The 21,150-nt window shown below is 48.2% G+C and overlaps 1 protein-coding gene across 4 annotated transcripts in view; it reads right to left on the reverse strand.

The window, feature by feature from the left end:
- The window catches only part of cicb (capicua transcriptional repressor b), a 26,723-nt gene extending 7,310 nt beyond the window's left edge, over positions 1 to 19,413 (reverse strand). For 3 of the 4 annotated variants that reach the window (XM_085919381.1, XM_085919380.1, XM_085919383.1), the window contains exons 1-11: positions 19,170 to 19,413; positions 10,616 to 14,295; positions 3,089 to 3,238; positions 2,769 to 2,931; positions 2,343 to 2,454; positions 2,097 to 2,279; positions 1,862 to 1,994; positions 1,589 to 1,773; positions 1,318 to 1,456; positions 1,073 to 1,170; positions 10 to 862 (exon numbers count right to left, since the gene is read on the reverse strand). In XM_085919381.1, the coding sequence (XP_085775507.1) occupies positions 10 to 862; positions 1,073 to 1,170; positions 1,318 to 1,456; positions 1,589 to 1,773; positions 1,862 to 1,994; positions 2,097 to 2,279; positions 2,343 to 2,454; positions 2,769 to 2,931; positions 3,089 to 3,238; positions 10,616 to 14,201 (5,602 nt within the window). In that variant the 5' untranslated portion in view covers positions 14,202 to 14,295; positions 19,170 to 19,413. The remainder of the gene's footprint in view (positions 1 to 9; positions 863 to 1,072; positions 1,171 to 1,317; positions 1,457 to 1,588; positions 1,774 to 1,861; positions 1,995 to 2,096; positions 2,280 to 2,342; positions 2,455 to 2,768; positions 2,932 to 3,088; positions 3,239 to 10,615; positions 14,296 to 19,169) is intronic. The other variant, XM_085919382.1, reaches the window with a different exon arrangement.
- Between the last annotated feature and the right edge of the window lie 1,737 nt (positions 19,414 to 21,150).

Genomic DNA, 21,150 nt, shown 5'->3' on the forward strand with positions numbered 1-21,150 from the left:
AATGCTCACCTCTCGTTGCGGGGCTGGACGAATAACACACGAGCGAACTCTGAGCCTGCTGCTTGCCGTTGGCCATGGCCGCGTGTGTGGCTGGCGCTGCGGGCAGGTTGAAGATACTGCTGGGCTGGCAGAGTTGCTGCGGCGGGCTCTTGGGATTGGCGGGGAGGGTGGGGAGTATATATTGCACCTGCGTGATGGCCTTGCTCCCTGGGGGCGTTAGAGAGTTGGTGGGCAGGAACTGAGGCTGGAGCAGGGGGAGAGGCAGGGGTCCGTTGGAGTGGCTGTTGCAGTTGGGGGGCTGCGGGCCAATGAGCTGCACGGCGGCGGGCTGTCCCGACAGCGCACTGCCGAGCACTAGATTAGTCACCACGCTGGCACCCACAGGGCCGGGCGATGGACAGGAGGAGTAGCCGCTCGGCATGGCCGCACTTCCCGGAGCCGTGCCAATCAGGACTTGCGGCTGTTGGAGCGTTGGAGGCTTCCTTTCGGGAGGGTGCGGGCCGCTGCCGTCTCTGGGTTTGCTGACGATGGGCAGCGGCGTGCTGATGACGGGGCGCATCACGTTGGTCAACACAGTGGAGGCCACCCGCATGGCACCCATGCCGAGGTGCGGAGGCGACGCGGCGATGACAGACTGGCCCGAGGAGAGCGAGAGGGCGAGAGGGGAGGCGTGCGATGCTGCCGCCTCACACCCAAAAGCATCCTTAACGTCTCCTTCACCCCTCTTGCGAGGATCGGAACCGGCCCCCGACCTCCCCTCGTCGTAGCGCTTGCCGACCGGATAGGAAGACAGGGACGCGCTCCTGCCGTGATGCGTGGAAGACGAGGCCGCTGTGGAGCAGATGACGGGAGCGAAGACGCGCTGGGAAGCAAAGGATTTTTTTTACTCAATATTTCAATTGCGACTTGAATATTTCATGAATTTTTTTAATGTTCTTTTGCCATGTAAGTTTTAAACAAACTCAAGCAATAACCGGTGAAAGAACCCAAGTGAGTCTTTTCTGTTGATGCCATGACTGCCATTTGACGACACATTGTATGAAGAACGGAGCACTGGCAGACGGCCGCTTACCTTGTGAGCGCTCTCGTCACCGGAGCCTCTCTCGCTGTCGCTGTCGGTCACCCGCTCCTTGCACTTGAGGTCAATGGAGCTGCTGGGGTAAGGGTCCTCTAGAGAAGAACAAGCGCTACAGCTCCACTTGACATTCAATGCCACAACGCGTTCAATACCAAGCGGGGCGCGGAAAATCATGAAGCTTACTGAGCAATGGCGGTTTACAAAAGTCAGTGCCAATTTAGAGGCTGTTTTGTTCTTACCGATGACATCATCATCACCCTCCTCCTCGCAGATGACCATGCGCTCCTCGTCGCTGGTCATATCCTCGCTGACGGCGCGCTGGGATTGCGACAGGGAGGGGGCGTGGCTGGAAAACTGTCCGCCTCCGTCACCACACATCTTCATAATGGTACAATTAGATTCTTTTGTTATTCATGATGATCATTCTTTAGAAAACAATTTTTTTTAACTCCTCTGCATTTTGGAATAGCAAATGCAAAAATGGCAACTTCCGGACAACTTGCTGTTCACCTGAGCCAGTTCGGCCAGTGCTTGCGTGTTGGCCCTGTCGGCCCTCTCCATGGTGTGCACGGCGCTTTGGGAGAAGGCTCTGGGACGCATCAGCTGGCTCATGTGACCCTCCGCCGTCTGACTCCTCTCCGACATGCCCGCCAGGCTCGGGGCCGCCGCCCCCTTCATCTCCACAGAATGGGGCTCTGCCGGGTGGGGGTGGGGCAGACAACAGAACGGATGTTTGGGAAAAGCTCCGAGAGTCATGGTGACTCTTAGCGTCGCCAGACCAACCTGTGGACTCAGACATGCTCCTTTCACGGATGTCTTTGCCGCCGGGGACGCCGCGACCTTCGGAACTGGACTTCTTCCTGTCTTTGTTGCACCACTTCCAGTCTGGGTGAGCCTTGAAGTGGGCCTCTTTTACCTGAGCCGAAGAGTCCGCTAGTTCATTGCTAACACTGACTTGCATGCTTCATAAATCCAAATAGATTTTTTTTGTCTTAAACAGGCCTATTAAAGAGCAGACCTGGAAGGCCAAGTCGTGGTACTTCTGTTTCTCTTTAGGTCCGAGGGCATACCACCACTCGCCCAGGATCTTGCTGACGGTTCTGTTGTCCTGGTTGGGGTGGCGCTGATGCACTAACGCTCGATGGCGCTTGCTGAAAATCATGAAGGCGTTCATCGGTCGCCGGATGTGGTCCTTTTCCCGCTGAGAATGACAGACGGAACTAAACACAGGTGCCGCCGCATCAACAAGCGCGGGGAGGACTACCTTTCCGGGGCTGCTCTTGTCGCCATCTTTGGGCAGCGCACTGAGGGACTGCGTCCGTCGCTTAACGGGAGTCGTCGAGAGCGGCTGCTCGGGCACAACGCCAGGGAGGAAGCTACAGGTGACAAAAACTCAAAGTTCTCTCAAGTGCGGAGGAAAGTCCACACAGTGCCTTCCATCAACACGCTCAGCGTCACAAGCTCGTCAGTGACGAGGCCGCTGACTTTTATGTGAGAATGGCACATGGTGAAGAAAGAAAAGCTTTTGTTTTGCTATCGAGCGCTTCATTACAACCCAGAGCAGGAAGAACATCCCTTGAATGAAAGCATTTTCCAACTTCCACGCTTTACTGTCACGCTCACTTTAAGAGTAAAATGTTGAAATACATGACGCGTGTTTACAGGGCCGAATGCAGAAAAGACAACATACGGGTCATCCACGTCGCTCTCCGTCTCGCTCTCGGGCTTGTCCGCGTCCACTTTCTCCTTCTCCGACTCCTCGGGTGCGGCAGCGTGCCGAGTCGGGGGACCCCGCTCCAACGTGTGAGGGGCCTCGGCGGGTTCGGGGGGCGGCACCGCCCCCGCCTGACAGTCTGAGAAAAATAACACAGGGAACAAACTTTTCGGAAAAAATTGGCAGTCCAGCTTTCATTTAAAGAGACTGCACACGGGTTGCACACGTCGCAAAAGCAGCCAAACTACAAGCAAGTATGTCGATAGGAAAGAAAAACAATGGCGCTATGGCCATACCTGTCTTTGGAGCAGCTGCATGGGGGTGATTGACAGGGTGATGGCCCTCCCCCGGCTGAGAAGGGGCATCTGATTGGGTGGGTGCCAGGAAGGGCACTAAAGAATGCCAGGGGAACACCGGGACAGACCGGGGCTCCACATTGGTCCACACTGTGAAGACAAAAGACGGTTTGTGCAAACTGAGGGTCGGGGGCCCACAGACGGATAGTGGACCCAAATGATTGATTGCATTTTAATGAATTTGGATCGGGGCTTTTGAGATGTGGTTTGAGTTATCGGCCAGGTCACGGGAAAAGAGGTTCGTGAGTCAAAGCACTACTATATCCCATTTTAAGAATGTGGGGGAGGAACCAGATTTGGAATTTGAGTCTTGATATGAGAAAGTACAAGCTGTACTCTGAAATCCGATTTCAAAACAGCAGGCCTTTCTACGCATTACTGCCGTTTCATTTCTACTGATGCAAATCATGTTTTTCGGGGAAGGGGAGTAATGAAGCCACAAATATAAACACTTACAGCACTATAGCTCAATTTCCTAAATTTGGTTCCTTCTCCAGGACATAAGATAAACATTATACACCATATATTATCATACGAATCGATATGTAAAATAAATAAATGATTTCTTTTGTTATCGCCACAAATGGGAAAAAAAGCCAATCGAGAAATTGCATCTGTGTGGGGTCAGGTGACTAGTAAAACGCTCGTATGTTGCAAAAACGCGGGGGAATTCAAGATGGAGATAGCTGACAAACTATCACACTGAACTCAAGAAATAGCAATCAACAATGGAGGAATTGAAGGGAGGACTAACCAAACATGCTTAATCCTTGGCGAAGGTACTGCCGATTCTCTGACGAGAACATGGTGGCGTTATCGCTGATGGTTTTCCCAAATAAAAAGAAAAAATGAAAAACGTGCTAATGTAGCCTTTTCAACAATTTTGTCTCTTCTACAAGAGACAGTGAGTTGGTCCAAAATGTTGATCTGCTACTGATGAGAGGATTCTGTTTGTATCGGTCATCCTTGACAGTAGGCTGAGAAAAAAACGTCAAGCTATTATTTGGCTTTCAAAATGGAGAAAATGCAGTAAAAACTTTCCAACGTAACAAAAACAAAATTGACTGTGGTCCAAAGACTGGGTTCCCCCGTTGGCTTTGGTCCAATTAGCCCCGATGCCCTCCCGCGGTTGTTTGTTTACATTAGTGCGTGGCGCCGAAGGGGTTACCGAGGCCTCGATTGTGTCTACGGCCTGGATTAGAACATCAGACCGGCCACTACGCAGTCAACACGGGTCATACCGCGACCCAACCTGCGGAGAACTGGCACCCTCCGGACGCAGCCAAATTGCAGAAGGTTGATTAAAAAACAGAAATGTCTACACAAGCTGAGAGTCCACTGAGGTTCGACTCTTTTCTTTCGGGGTTTTTTTTTTGGAGAGGGGGGGTTATGCATTCATGTCCGGGGCGAGCATCAGAGCCCGAATCGCCGCGGCGCCCAATTCGGAAGCGAGTCCTCGGGCACGCCCCTGGTCGCGCACAGACAGACGGCAAAACGACGCGGGTGTTCTCATGTCTCAGTTACAAAGACGTAGCGGAAACACGCACTGCCCCAATTCCGCTGACCGTTTGCGAACTACTATCTATCCGCTGGCCTCGTCGCACCCCATCGAGGCGACGGGATGGAACGCTCTATTACAGCCAAAGATGAGCGCGCCCATTACGCTCCTGTTGTCGTGTTTGCTAGGTACGGGCAAATGTGGCTGACTGGCGCATTCATCCATCACAACCTGACCAATTGAGCCATTGCCGCCACCACCGCCAGCCCTCGATACAAGACAACAACCGAGGCACCGATTCCTTTGAGCGGGCAAACAAAAACGGACCCGAACCGCCCGTTCCTCACTTAGTCCTCCTCCTCGAATTTAAAGCGTTTTGCAGCGGAAGACGAGACGCGAGTAGTGGCGAGTGGAGAGCGCCGCCGTCCGCACGCAGGTTTAGCTAGCAGCTTCTAGCGGACCACAAGTCGTTCACTACAGGGCGGGTTTTACGGTCCACAAAAGTCCACCGTCGGCCGAGGTATATCGCGTATATTTGTCCCGGGTCCCCGTTCTACTCTCTCTTTTCTTCCCTCCCTCTTCCTCTTGAAAACTAGGCTGCTTCGCTTGCTATGCTTGCTGGCTGGCGCTTCCTCCCTCCCCTTCTTGCTCCTGTCAACCTCGCCCAGCCTTTGTCCCGCCCACCTCCACCAATCGATGTCTGCCATTGGCTGAGGCGGCCCCCAGTCATGAGCCTGCTGCCCATTGTGATTGGTCTAAGGTGCAGTGGAATGCCAGTCATATGCAAATGTGATCCGGTGCCACAGTCATGGTCGATTAACGAATCTAAAATACGTTTAAGAATACAACACACCTTCGATTATAAAACACGTATACGTACTCAAAGTGTATTACGGTAACAATTATTGTCGTTCGAATGAAGCTCTTTCGAGAGTTTAGTACAGTTTATTTCGTTTACGCCACCCAACCGGCTCGTACCATTGGTGCAAACTGTCGTAGTAAACGCAGACAGACGCGGAAAGCGACCAATTGAACATCGACATTCGGATTAAGGACAACCAATTGCCTTGTAGGGACTTTTACAAAATCCCACCCACACACAAACGTTCCAATTTCTGCTGTTGATGGGATGGGCTCGTGAGCTCACTACTGTGAGATTTCGCAATTTGATTGATGGTAATGAGGCCTTTGGTGTAGATTTTAATCTTAAAATTATTTATCGGCGTTTTATTTTACTAACTACAAAACACAAATCATTCCAGAAAGCAGCTCGTTTGCTCTCATACGACCAATGCAATTAGAGGCAAGTGATGCCAGTTTCCCAAATGAATACGTTTCAAATCAAGATACATAAATAGACATTTCTGAAACAGAGTGCGAAGCGTTGTGATGCAACACGCTTGCACAAGAGGGTGGGGAGAGGGGAAAGAGGAGGCCACTTGAAAGAGAAGGAAACGGCTGAAACGCTCCATGAGTGGTGGGTAAAAATAGAGTCATTTTCACCAGGGGGAGGCATGGACGGGGGAGGAGGAGAGAAAAGTACTTGTGAAAAGACAAGTCCTCTCAAATACAGGAAGGCCTGGCCACAGACAAAAGGAACAATGCGAAAAAGTGTGGGGAGAACACAACCTGGACATTGTGAACGCTCGCTCGCCGTGTTTCTCAAGCAAGATGCATGAGTCATGCTGAGCTAGCACATCCAGACCAACACAATACAATGGAGACCCCCATTGTGGTCAGCCCATCAAGAGCTTTGAGAGATGACCAGAGATGTTGAGAGAGATTCTGGCAGGCCTTGTAAAAATGCTTAACCCCCTCAGCACCAAACTGTGCACCTGCATTTTGTCATTGCTTTATTCACTAAGAAATTAAAAAGGCCTGCGCAGGTTCATCCTTGTCCCAGGTCCCCACAACAACAGTTTTCCCATAATCAGGTAAAGCATACTGTAAATTAACAATTGCGCAAAATTGCAGTATTTTCCTACCCTTGCGATCAAAGTCAATTTATCCGAAATCATTATACTGTGGTCAGGGTCAAATTACATTGTTCAATTTTTTTAGATTTTACGTCCTTTTGAAAAAGCTTGGAACACGTATAAAAATTCAGTAAATGGTTGAAACGTAATATTTAACTTAAGCTCTATATATTATACTAACAACAGTCATTCAAGGAGTGATGACGGAACAGCACTGAGCACTTTAACATTTGCTGCCAGCCATTTTGGAGCATTTGGACTTTTTCTACATGTGGTTGTGCATCAGTCACATTGAAATTTTCATTTCTTGAAGATGAAAATGAACTTAAGTTGAAAACAACTGAACTGTACTTGGGCAGTGATTCTTCTGCATACCACTAGAGAGAGCCCACGTACTTGCTAGCAGTGCATTTTGCAAATGGGTGGTCTCGAGGGAAAAAATAGACCCCTCAGCCACTTTCACTGAAGCCTTACGAACCCTCGCTGTGACGGCGCTTGTAACGTGTGTAGGTGTTCAACCGCTGCCTGTCTCCTCTTCTGACAGGCATCATAAACCCAACGTGTGTGTGCACCATGTGAACGAGAAACTTTTACTCCCACTCGTTACCTCCGCCGGCCACGAGGCAGGTGAGGGGCCACCTTTCGTTGCACTCCCGTCCAATCTCGCTCTCGCCTCAATTTGTCTTTCGCCCTCCTCGGCGCCCGCCGTTTACTTGTTCCAATTAGAACTTGCATGCGGCAGTCCTTCGCAGTTACCGTGGCAACAGTGATCCAAGTCACCTGAGGTCTCGTCGCCAAGGCTTTCGCCTCCTATCGCATCGAATTGGACCTCACTCGCCCGTCACTTGACTCGCTACTACACATCACGATTTGTGGGACCCCCCCCCCCCCCCCCACACACACACACACACACAAACACTTCTGTGCCCCCAAAAGAGAACATTTGACCTCCTGGTAGGAGACGTTACAGAAGACTTGGTATTGGACTAAGAGTGTGCTGTAATGTACAAATGACAGTTATCAGACACACTGATGGAGGGAGGGGGGTACTTTACGCTGCCCAAGAGATTGGCCCCCCTCAAACAAAAAAATCTCTGCTGTACATGCGATGCTCCAGTTTGACCATATGGTGGCACTACTTGCCTGCAGATATATGGCCAATGGGCTGCGCGCACGGAAACATTGGACAGTGCTGAGCAAAAAAAATGAGAGATTCAAACGATAAAGGGATGCAGATTTTCCTATGTGAGGATGAAAACAAGATTTTTGAAAACTTGACAAAATCTTCCCTCTGAGTATTCATAACAGTTAATCTTCCAAGTGACCTTTTATGCAGGGAAAAGTCATGCAAAAACAGCACATCCAGATGTGCTTCTTGCCACGGCCGGCTTTCAAGTGTTACATAAAAAGTGAGGGAGGGAGCTGGGATATTATTGCCGTGTATCCGTATCCGGGTAGACCAGGATGAGGAGAGCGAGAGAGGGGAGGATGGGGAGAAGGTGGGTGGGGGGGGGGGGGGGGGCACCGCAATGCGATGGAGTGAAGGGTTAAAAACGCCGAGCTTTAATTTTCCAAAGGTGTTGGTGAAAAGTGCACGTGTGACATGTCCCGTGTGTTACAATTTTGGAATAACTGCAGTGGACTAGTTGTCAAGAGGCCGTTTTGAATATTGCCCCGAGGATAAATAGCGACATTTAAGAACATGTCCTTCCAAACAGTATTATTTAGGGTATGATTAAGAATTATGCAGCGTGGGGTCGTTCAGCAGAATAATGCTTGTTTTGTTTTTTTATGTCAAACATCATCTAACGTCATAGTATTACACGCGCGCGCGCACACACACACACACACACACACACACACACACACACACACACACACACACACACACACACACCTGCACACGTTTAAGAGGTGGTGCGTGGTGCCACAGGGCTATGTGCCACATGTCCACTCACATTAGCCGTTGACAAATCACCCATAAAATAAAAATCATGCTTAACACACCCAACACTACAGGATAATCACGTTGTTCACAGACGTGCAATGATCGGGCCTGCATTGACTTTCAAATGTGTTTCCGCTTTAGTTTTGCAAACACACTCTCCTCCTCACTTACTACACAATGACACTTGTATTAATAATCAAAATGTCATATTTAGAATTTAATGGGGGGTCATTTTCACCAGTGGCGGGGAACCTTTCTCATCCCCTCAGGCATCATATATAAGACACAAATCCCGCTCGACAACGTGTTGTTGTGCTACACACGCACACGTGAGCCTGTGTCATCAGATGACCCGTTTACACACGTGCGTGATTGTATTCCCTGCCTCCATGTTTTGTCCGTTGAAATGTTTGCTTTGTTGCCATGGCAACAGACGTTTGGGCACTCACGTGTACATCCTTGCCGGCATTCCGTGATTGACGCTGCGGGCGGACGCACACACACACACACACACACACACACACACACAAAAACACACACACACACACAAACACACACACATATATACATATATATATAGATAGATATAGATATAGATATAGATATAGATAGATAGATAGATAGATAGATAGATAGATAGATAGATAGATAGATAGATAGATAGATAGATAGATAGATAGATAGATAGATAGATAGATAGATAGATAGATAGATAGAGAGAGAGAGAGAGAGAGAGAGAGAGAGAGAGAGAGAGAGAGAGAGAGAGAGAGAGAGAGAGAGATAGATAGATAGATAGATAGATAGATAGATAGATAGATAGATAGATAGATAGATAGATAGATAGATAGATAGATAGACAGACAGACAGACAGACAGACAGACAGACAGACAGACAGACAGACAGACAGACAGACAGACAGACAGACAGACAGACAGACAGACAGACAGACAGACAGACACACACACACACACACACACACACACACACCTTTCCTGGTCCACATTCAGCACCTTGTATAGTCAATCCAGTCGATAAAACCTTTTTTTGGAGTCTTGAGATTTCCAACTTTGTGTGTTATTTTCTGATCCCATCCCTCTCTAATGACTTGAAATATGGAACATGGAGCTAATCCCAGAACAAGTCTAATTCCCACAAACACACCAGCATCTATTCTCTTTCATCCCTCTCACTTCAAATCGACATGCAAGACAATTTGAGTGAATGAATATGGATGCTGTAAGGCACGAGTCAAACTGGAAGCCTGCGAGCCCGATCTGGCCGGCAACATTTTTTTTATGTGACCTACTAAAGAAAATCAACAGCATCGCCACTTATGGTTCCTGCTAAATGGATTTGTACTTTTCATTTTGGCAGAAAATCCGAACTAACATTGCAATTTCTCTTTTTTTTTTTTTTTTACAGATCATACATTCTTTTCTTCTTCACCAAACCCTTCTTAATATAAACTGAACAAAGGTCTTTGCCATCATATCCTTGATTTCTGATTTCAAGTTCTATTTCTTACTAAAAATATATTTTAGAACGAAAAGCAGGGCCATTACTATATAATGAGGTGATAATTTTTCTACAATTTTCCTCTAACTACAATGTGGCCTGCCATAAAAAGGAATTTGACACTCCTGCAAGGGGGGAAAATAGACAACTCTGCCATACAAATGAGAGCCATGTTAGCAACTGTGTTGCATTTTGGGACATCATGTGCACAATATTAGGACTGCGCGACAAATCGCAGGTGCTTGTGCGGGTCACATGAGCGGCAGCTTCCATATGGGACCACAGCATGTCGCTTAAGCAAACATTCTTTTGCTGGGCATCTCTGCCACATGCGGGTCATGCCACCTTCCCGCTTCTTACCTCTTTTGTTGCTGCAATGTGTCAAGGAAAGAAGTAGCTAGCCAAGTGGTAATGTTTTAACATTACGTCCTAATATTACGAGTCCAAAGCACTTTGAAAAGAATAATGTTACAGGAATCAAGTTAGGAGGAAAAAAGGCTCTGTCAGAACAAATGAAAAGCGTTCTCACCTGTGCCGGGCCGTCCCATGATGATGTCCTTGCGTGGCGCTGGGTGAAGGCTCTCCACGGGCAGGATCAGGGGTAGCAGTGCCGTGGGCGAAGGGTGGCAAGGGACGGGCTGCTGCACCTCGCCCTCAAAGCCCTGGGCCTGCCCCCCTTCTCTGGAGCTGTCCGCGCCGCACCGAACACGTCCGGCGACCATCGTGCCGACGGCGACAGATAGGGCCGCCAGTGGGGCGACGTCCGATGTGGGCAGAGAGGACGGCGACGGGGAGACTAGTAGTAAGGTTTGGGCCAGACTTCGCAGAAGAACGGTGCCACTGGGGACTGGCGCTGCTGCAGCATTGATGGGGACAGGAACCTGGAGGCCAGAAATCGGTTGGGGCGCAAAGGTGGTTATGCCGTTGTCTTTAGGTAAAGGAGGCTGCACCCCTCCGTCTTTTTCGCCCATTTTTCCTAAGGGACACTCAATGAATTTTGTCAGCGGAACGTCAGGGTTCCTCACAATGACAGGCGAGTCCCGCAAGTTCTGATGGGACACAGGCACCACGCGATGGGGCCCTCCGTCGGGGGTCAGAGGGGATGGAGGCGCCGGGGACACGAGGAGAGGAGGAGGGGATGCAGCAGCAGAGGACGAAGGCCTGCTGGAGGAGGGGGTGGTGGACCCCTTCGGCCTCGAAAACGTGGGCGTGTGGGAATGTGACGCCGGTGTCTGCGGGGACAGCACTCTGAAAGAGTTGTTGAGGTCGCTCTGCTCCAGCTCTGTCTTGGGTGTGTAATTGTGGTGGAGCAGGGGGAGGGGCGGAGCAGGGGGTGCATCTGGCTTTCGTTTACTAGGGCTCATTGGAACCGTAAACGTCAGGTTGCTGTGGAACGACGGCTGGATGCTCGAAGAGTGTCTCTCCCGTTCTGCCGGGGTGGTCGCCTTGCCGCCCCCTCCTCCCCCCGTGCCACTCGGTTGCCTGTGCCTGTGCCGGTGTTGAAGAACCGGGGAGGCAGTGATCGGGGAGAAGTTTGCCGGCCTGAAGCCAAACAATGGGGAGGGCGACGGAGAGGGGGCAGGGGAGAACGGGGACTGGTTGGAGATGGGCGAAAAGGACGGGGTGCCTGAGGGGGAGCTTCCTAGTGACACCAGCATGGTGGCCGCCTCGCACTCGTCAAAGTCGAAGCGTGCCGACAGGTCGTGGGGGAGGAACAAGCGGGGTCTGGAGTCTCCTCGGCTACTTGTCTCGCTGCTTTCCCTTGACGTGTCATCCCACTCAAATTCACTGCCAGCTCTCCCGCGTAGGTCAGACGGCGTCACGGTCCCTGAGCCGCCGCCGCCTCCGGCCCTGTCCGCTCCCCCGGTGGCTTCGATCTCCTTGGTCCTCATGGACAGGTGTCTGGAGCAATAGCCACGACGCTGAGACTCCTTCATGCAGCCCTCCCTGGAGCACAGCCGCCGCCACTGCTTGCCGTTGAACTTTTTCCGAATACCGTTCTGGGTGCACACAACATCGCCCTTCTTGTATTTCTGAGCCAACGAGAGGGGCGTCCTGGAGCGAGAAGAGGTAGTGGAAGAACCCCCTGTGGACAAAGGTGTTGGGGTCTGACTGGGAGTGATCTTGGATGGAGGTAGATTTGGCACAGTGTTCATTTCGGAACTGAGTAAGGCAGGTGAAGGAGGAGGCTGGGGGGTTGCTAGGTTGGCGAAATCCAGGGCCCCCAAACCCCTCACCACAGAGAGGTGGGTCGAGGATGATTGGTAGTTACTGGACTTGGAAATTATATTTCTGTGCTGTGACGTGGCAGAGCTCGTCTTGGGCGCAACAGACATGTTGAGACGAGATACCTCAACATCTTCCTCTGGGATTTTGACGTGTTTGGGTCTCTCTATGTCTGAGTAGACTGTGCTGGCCTCCATATTAGCAGTTATGGTGGAGGGATGCAAATTTACGTAGGGATGCCCGGTGGCGAGCCCTTGATGAGACAAGCCAAGGGTCAGCCTTGCTCCCCCTCCCAGTACACCCATTCCACTACTCAACTGGCAAACCTCTCTCTCCACCTCCATCTCCTCCCTCCACTCTCGTTCTTCTCGTTCCCTGTCCCGCTCCCTCTCCCACACACCCCCACCCTCCAAGTGCGGGACATCCCAGGGAGGGGTGAGGAGTCTCAGACTTTGTCGGGAAACCCACACTGTCTGAGGTTTACTTTCATCTCCCTGTTGATGGCCAGTGCCGCTGCCCAGCATCTCTCCGTCTTCACTCAGAACCACCTGGTAGGGGAACGAGACACCGGGGTGAGGGTCCACCTGAGAGACAACCCCCTCTCTGTACAGCAGCGGCCCCCCCTCGTCTCCCCCAAAGGGCACACACACTTTTGTACTAACAGCTACGGTCGACATGCCAGGTGGGGGCACATCCAAAACTAATTCCACAACGCTCGCGGATCCTGATGCTGTCATCATGGTTCCGCCATCAAAAGGATATTTAACAATGGTGTTCTTTCCTTGGAGCTGGACTTGGACGTTACGCCCACTTACCTCCCTTACCACACCAGGTGTGAACACCGGGGACAGGGAGCACGAGTCTTTCTCCTGCCCTGTCGCGCCGACACCGGCTTCGACAGAGTTCCTTTTCTGTCGAGCCAAGACTCTCTGGTTTTTCAAACCTTTGCCAAGTTCTTCAGCAAGTGATTCAGCAAGTTCACCGGTATCGCCGGCCCCCTTGAGCAGCGAGTTCAGAAAGGGAGCAGGGTTCTTTGGGTCGCTCGGTCCGTTTGCCTCCGTCACATCGAGATCAGCCGAGTGCTCGCTGGCTGTGTCGGTGGAGGAGGAGCGCACTGAATTGGGGGCAGCCTCTGAATTGTTCTCCCCCACCTGGGGCTCTTTTTTCACGGGGGCTACTACTGTCCTGAGAGCCTCGCCATCTTCTGTGCCTTTACTGACAACTTGTTGAACTGAAGACTGATTACCTGAGCACGCATTACTTCTGCTATTGGCCATGGTAATGTTACTCTTTATAGGAGCATCTGTTTTGACGTTCATGATATGACTATCATTTTTGCAATTCTTTAAATGACTAAGAGTCAGATTCACACTGTCACCGATTTTGTTGCCTGTGGATACATGGCTGGAGGTAGGAAGGGGGGCGGGAAGAGTGGCATTGTTGGCAAAGTGCTCATAAGTGTATTTCTTCTTGGGAACGCGAGCTTTGAAAGTGGCCGTTTTTCTGCTTGACACCGAGGTCGGGCCGGGGTTATGGTTGGCGGCCAGAAAGGTAGGGGATGCTGCTGAACCTGCCGACGCACTTTGGCACTCTGTCAAACCTTGTGCCGTCTTTGCCACGTCCTTATCGGCCGGTTTCCTCGACCCGGTCAACTCACCCCTCCCGGGGGTATGCTTGTCTGCGATCAGCTCCTTGTGAAGGTCGCCCGCCGCGGGTGGGCTCTGCTTGGAGAAAGTGCTGGGTGTGTTCTGTGGGCTTTTGCAGAGTGACTCCCGCTTGATTCTTTTGGGGTCTGTCTCTTGAGGAGACTTAGCACTCGCTTTCCTTCGCCCTCCTCGGCCTCGGGATGACGAAGGGGATCGCCCCCGTTGCTTTTTGAATGGACTCATTTCTATTTAGATACGGATTTGTCTGAGGTTCCTTTTCTTTTTTACGCTCTCCTTTAAGGCACTTCTGTCTTGCCGTCTTCTCTGTACTGAATATCTAGAAGGAAAGAAAGAGACAAACACGGTCATTTACTAGCTTAATGTATTCATCTATTTTTAAAGTGCGTATTTTCCGGGCTAACCTAGATATACCCTGGAATGGTCATCAGTTCATCACAGGCTAAATACAAACACTCACAGACTCACACTCAGAGAATTTACTATTGTGGCTTCAATTCACCATACCTAGGCAGATGCATGTTTTTCGGAAGAAAACGGAGTACGTGCAGCTGACTCTATGCAAAAAGCCACTCAGTCGATATTTGAACATTTGAAACGTCGACTTTGAGGTAAACCACACGCACGCACCAGTGTGCCGCTCTAACTTCAATCCAAAATGTAATAATTGGCTTGGTTGAACATTTGACATTTACTGCATTGCAGTGTGACGCCTTGTGATGAGGATTTATGAAATTCACTCATCAAAGCTTCCTTGCGCCATATGTACTCTTATATTTTGGGAGGGGTAAAGAAAGAAAGAAAGAAAGAAAGAAAGAAAGAAAGAAAGAAAGAAAGAAAGAAAGAAAGAAAGAAAGAAAGAAAAATAAGGAAAATCCCTTTTTGGATACCTTTTTATGGGCACAACTCTCCTCCATGTGGAACTACTAAAATATAAACTTGACAAATATATAGACTCTACATTTCTGGCAGTAAACCTTTAGTAAATGTTCTAGGCTAAAAAAGTGTTGACTCACAAACACATATAGTCACCCGCGCTCACACAAACACACACACGTAAGATCCAAGTCTCCTAGTACAGGTCGCCAGATCTCCCCCGAGCGACTTTCACACGCAACGGAGAGTTTTACTCAGGCTAGGCTCCAACCTGCGTCTTCAAACTAAACGTCGCAACAACAAACGGTCTATTTTGCTTTGCGAAAGCGGCCTGCGGCGGCGGGCCCGGCTGAAGTCACCCAACAACACGAGTGTGTGAGGGAGAGCAAGAGGTGGTGGCGTGCGAGGCGGATGTTTGTTAAGAGCCTTCTGGAGGAGTCGCTGGGAATTTCCACAGCCTCTCTCGCTCGCTCGGAAAACACACACTTTTCTCCAGTCATCTTCCGACACCAACATTTCAGCACAGGGGAAGCCAATCTGGAATTATGCCGACAAAAATGGGAGGAATGTCTATTTATTTCATTATTTCTCTTTAAGTCTGGCACAGGACGCTCCACGACAAATACAGACTGTGCAAACACACAAGCACATGTTGTCCTTCCGCGTAATCATGTTGAAATGCACGCCTCTTTCCAATTATAACACGCAACAAATTACACAAAGTTACGCACATTTGCATGACGTGACCTTGCGGTCAAAGACGACGTCATATAAAATGCAGCGAGAACTAATCCCGTTTCTCGTAAGAGAGCAGCAAAAGGACTTGTTTCCTTGACCCACTTGCACATTTTTCAGCTATTGTCATCACAATTGTATCTTTTCCTCATTTCCATAGCGTGATATGTGCAAAGTATTGAAATACTCTTCACGCACGGTCGCCTGGGTACATTTAGCCGTCGTTCCTTGAATGCGACAAAAGGTCAATCAAAGTCACAAACACAAGTAGGCCACACGTCTTTTTGTTTTCCTGAAAACATTCAAAAACGACTTCAGCAATTCCGCATTTAAGTTAATGAAATTCATATTTTTTATATTTAAGATGTTTTAGACAACAGCTTGTTAATTTTTTTCATAACAAATTTGGAGTAGGCTGGAACGAAATAATTGTATTTCACTTTATTTCAATGTGGAAAATGAATTTAATACAAATAAAAAGGTTTTATCACGTAAAAATTTATATATCAATAAATGATCATTTGTGGTGACTTTATTCTTGCAAGATTATATTTTCCCCCTTTGTTATGGTTCAAATTTATGCTCCCCCAATAGTCCTCTACACGTGGATTTAGGTCTGGGTTCTCACTGTGAGGCCTTTCTTCTGTCCATTATCGCAACGGTGAAAGGTGACGTGGTTTTTAGCTTCATGCCATTTTGCAGATTAATTTGCATACCATTTTGTTTGAATATAGTATCTCCCTCCGATGTGTTGCTTTTCAAAATGGTGCGACGCACAAGTGAAAACCTTGCGAACGTGATGTTATTTATTTCCATGCAAGCTATTGACAGAGGTGAAAACACATGATCAGCCTTCACCCATTGCTACACACCGATATGACTTGAGGCAAATTAGAAAAACAAAGATGAAAATCAGGAAGGAGACGCCAGCTCTCGGCTGACCAACCGCTCGGCCGAATTGCTGCTTAATCTTCGCTCGGAAAAATCTGCTCGGTGGTGCTCGTGGCGCCGTGTGTGTGCGTGCGTGCCTGTTCTTACTCTGTTAGTACACAAAGGAGTTTGTGGCCATCTTGACCCTTCTCTTTATTTTCACTGAAAAGTATTTAGATTTAGTTATGCTATAGCAGTCCGTCAAGTTATAAACCGTCGAGTTGTCCTAAAAAATAATTTTCTTGACTTGAGTCATTTCATTGTGTTGCTTAAAACAGAAAAATAGACTTTTTAAAGCCTTTCTCCTAACGTTGACTTTAGTCTCATAATATGGTATTTTTATCGACAAAATGCAGCAGATTTGCATAATGTCCATGACCAGACATTTTTCTATCAAAAATTTGACTTTTTTCTCCCTTACAAAGTTCCAAGATGTTAACACAAGTCTTATATTAAGATTTTAAGACTTAACTTGTCTCACAGACTTGAGTCTCTTAAGATCAATGGTTGCATTTTTCCACTCTTTACATTACTTGCAAAAATGTCCACTTGAGGCCTCATTACATGATTTTGTTTTACGCTGGTGAACTTCTTTTGAGACTTTGTTTAAAACAGCGTTTTAATGATGTGTCAGTATGAACCTGGAATAGATTAATTCAAGGCTATAAAGACCGACATGACTTGTACTATAAAAACATCAACAACCCCACATTTTTATATCAAATGCTAAGGTCAACTCTTCTCCGCTTCTTTTAATAAATGTCTGTCCTTTTTGTCCAACACTTATCCTCCCATTTGCACGTCATCTAAGCGAAGCCTGATCAAGGTGTTAGCGGGAGAGCCGGAACATTTCAGTGATGAGACAGACAAATGGCGGGCTTGTCGTGGCCTTGCTGTTCGACAGGACAAACAACGTAACCTCGACGTCCTCCAAACACGTCAAACTTTACACACACATTGAAAACGCTTTCGGTCTCTGCCTCTCTCTTTGCGCAATTTACAATGCACTAGTGCACGCGTTAAAATCTCCCTTGTCTCTCTCACACACAGAGACACATGCACGCACGCACTCACACATTTACTGAGAAGCATCAAATAGGACATTTTCAGTTTAATCTGTGCACGAGATGACAATTTATAAGTAAGAGTTCAAATGTAGAATTTAACAGAATTGTTTTCATTAACTCAACAAGAAGTGGTGTGCGTACGATATTTATATCTGCCCTACTTTGACGCCTGAACACCGATACTCGTACTGGTATCGGTGTGAGGGAAAAAAAAGTGGTAATGAACAACCCTACCAAAAATTGAAAAGGACGTCGGCCATTTTGGGTCAAAGCAGACATTTTGTGGCAAATGCCACTGTGAATTGCCCAATTGAGTATTTTGGACCGAAGGGTGATTGGGTGCACAAGTCTACCATAGCAGGACACACATAGTGTTGCTTGGAGATGATTTGCCTTGAAAAATGGGGTGCCAACCCCATTTGTAGCTTCTTGCAGATTTCTTAGAATTTTGCTTTTGGAAGATGTGGAGGGGACAGCTTTTTCCTTAAAGTGGGTCACGATGCAAGGCGCAAGCTGGCGTGATGAAATATGACACGGCGAATGATCGTTTTGATGCATTATGAGTATTTTGGGCCATGACAGGCCACATTTAAATGCTCTCAGGGGTCCGTATAAGACCCACGGACCGTAGGTTGCTCTATGAGAATCTGGTTTCTATTGATTCCATGTCCTTTTCGGGCTGACTGTACTTGTCATCGTGGACATCAATATGCCTGCAGGAATCAGGAATCAATTCTTAAAAATGTCTAAAAAGCTGCATGATTGAGATGATTGCAATGTAAGCTGTGATGGTGGTGATGCAGTGCAAGAAAAGACCTTAGCTGGTGTACTACTGTCATGTCTGACTCAAAGGCCAGCTCGTAAACAACACTTAAAAAAATTAAAAGTCAAGTGACGTTGTTTTGGGGGGTAGCTACAGGACAGTCAAAATTCCCACCTCTAAAACACAAAATTCACTAGCTATATTGTCATTAAACTTTGCAAAAAATGTCAGCAAGCTAAAGGAAAAGCTACTCGGTTGTAAAACCTTCGTAGTACGCACGGCTTACTACACATCAACAACGACGACGGCAGCGAAGGCGGCCACGCTAAAACCGTCCAAATTTGCCCGTATTCCTCACGTCTATGCTCCCGTTCCTCGTTCATAAAAGAAAAAATGATGTTAAGAAAAAAGTGGACAAAATGTCCCGTCGTGGCGGGTTTAAATTCAGACCGCAGTGCCGCGAAAAGAGGTCGACGTGCTTTTTGGACTCGACCCCAACGCGGAAAAGGTGGTGGAACAAAAGTAGCGAAAATCCACCACAACGTTGTAATAAAGCCGTAGTCGTGTTCCATTATGTGCCGGTTGTCATGCTCATTCGTGATGCGACATTTCGGGAAAGTTTAAAGCTTGTTGTTTAGTATGTGTGTGCGTGTGTACAACAGCCCTCCGCCTCCTCCCTCGTCCTGCCCGCTGAGCGGTTCGTTTCTCGTACAGAACCAGAAGAACAACCCGGTCGTGTGGCATCTTATCCCCCCCGTAAAGAAAGCGTTTAAGTAGGCTGAGCTTCGCAGCCTCCCCTCCGCTAACTTAGTTCGGACTCACCCGTGCGGAGCCTTTTCCTCTTCAGCAGGGAAGAGAGAAAAAAAGATTTACGGTCTTATTTGGAGGAAGAGGTTGCCCGCACGGCACCAGCGATCATCCCCTTGGCTGTCGGCTCGGAGGACACTGAAGTCCCGGGGATGAGTTACTTTTCTCTCCTGTCAAACATCACCAAGCTCCCTGCACTGAAACTCCAACGAGGATACGCAAAAGTATCGCTCGTCTCTTTTCCACTACAGTCACAAAATGGTGAATGAACCACTAACAGCTGGGCGCAGCAGCCAATCAGAGGTCGCTGACAGGTACAGTAGCCAATCGGCGGCAGTGTCCCGAGACGAGGGGGCGCGGTATGCTGTCAAGGTCCACTTGATGGACGGGGAGAGCCGGCCAATAGCGGCAGAGATGCTCAGACAAACTGGCGTCCCGTCCCAAATTTTACAGTTACCAATGAGAGCTCTGGGAACCATAGGAACAGCACGAGGGAGGGTTGAGAGGCGGGACTATGCAGAGGAGAGCCAATAAAAAGGCACAAACGCTCCCTCCCCTTTGTGAGTATGATTTACCATAATTGACAGCGGCATACGAGGACATAGAGATAATGCTTTAAATCAAATGTGCAATACTTACAGGTAATCTACATGGTATAATATGCTTCCATGTTTTATATTGTATAAATTGGAGCTAAACGCAGCTATGTTACTTCAGGCCATGACTTTCTACCCTTCCCTCTCTTTTTACTCTCTCAGCAACAGAGCCCCGCTTTCACCGTCGCTCCAGCCAATCATAACGCGGCACAAGCTCCCGTTCTGCCACTCGCCCCGCCCATTCCGCTCAAAGTGAACGAGGCCGGAGCCTGGTGACGTCATCACAATAGTAGGCGATTGGCCAACTGCAAGACGTTCTTCTGGCCAATGGATTCTTGCGAGGGTGACGTCACCGAGAGTGTTGCCACCAGCTGGTCGGAGGGGGCGTGGCCTTCCGTACACTCGGATAACCTCTTGTTTGTAAATTGTTGGACGATGATTGACACATTGGGAGAGGACGCGTTTTTAATAATAATTTAATTTAATATTTTTGTTGTTGTAGTAAGAAAGACAATAACACGACGCAGAGAAAAGCAGACGTTACACAATAGCTTTTATGTGTAGTAGCGATACTCGGACTGGGACAGACAATAGCGCCCCCTCTAGTGCCAAAACAGTCATAATGTAACAAATCAAAATTCATGAAAACAATCACAATTTCTACACTCAATGTTTCTTTGGTTGTACAGACACATGTGTAGAAACAGTTTTGCAAAAAAAAGTACTGATTCAAGTCCATTAAGTAAAAGTTAAAAAGTGTAAAATAAAAAAATATATATCAATCTCTCTATGCATCAATCCATCTATCGATTAACACAATGCTCATTCTAAGATTTTAATTTAAGAAGACGTGACTTATTTCCATGACTAGTAGGCGAGGCTGTCTGCCAGTGTTTAAATGTTGTTTTGGGGCAACATCTACTGGCCATCTAGCAAAATTGCACATAGTAAGAGTCAGTTGCTTTCGTTGGTTGTGTGCCCTATATTGGTTGGTTGTGTACAGAAGCCTGGCACGAGTTATTCTCAGGGATCAGTTTACTCAATAAATTGTAACGCACAACATTTTCTGTCTTTACCTTCATCGTTACACACTTATCACTTCATCGTTACACACTTATCTCAAGAGTCTACAATCTAAATAGTAGCTCTTATTGGAATGAATGCCATTTAACATAAAAAAAAGTCTAAAAATAAAAATATATTCCTCATATTGCGTGTCCGTCTTTGTCAAACCTTCTTTACATGTCTTCAAAAAGTCACCCCCTCCAATTGTCTCATCTCGTTAACAAGCCCTCATCCTAACCCTCACTAGGACACTGAACTTGGACCTTCACCCCTCACCCCGGTGACCTCACTCTTGGTTGTTAATCAAACACCAAATACACTTTCCCCCTATATCC

Source organism: Syngnathus leptorhynchus, chromosome 8, assembly GCF_054491065.1.
Source record: "Syngnathus leptorhynchus isolate UIUO chromosome 8, UIUO_Slep, whole genome shotgun sequence".
Classification (NCBI taxonomy): Eukaryota; Metazoa; Chordata; class Actinopteri; order Syngnathiformes; family Syngnathidae; genus Syngnathus; species Syngnathus leptorhynchus.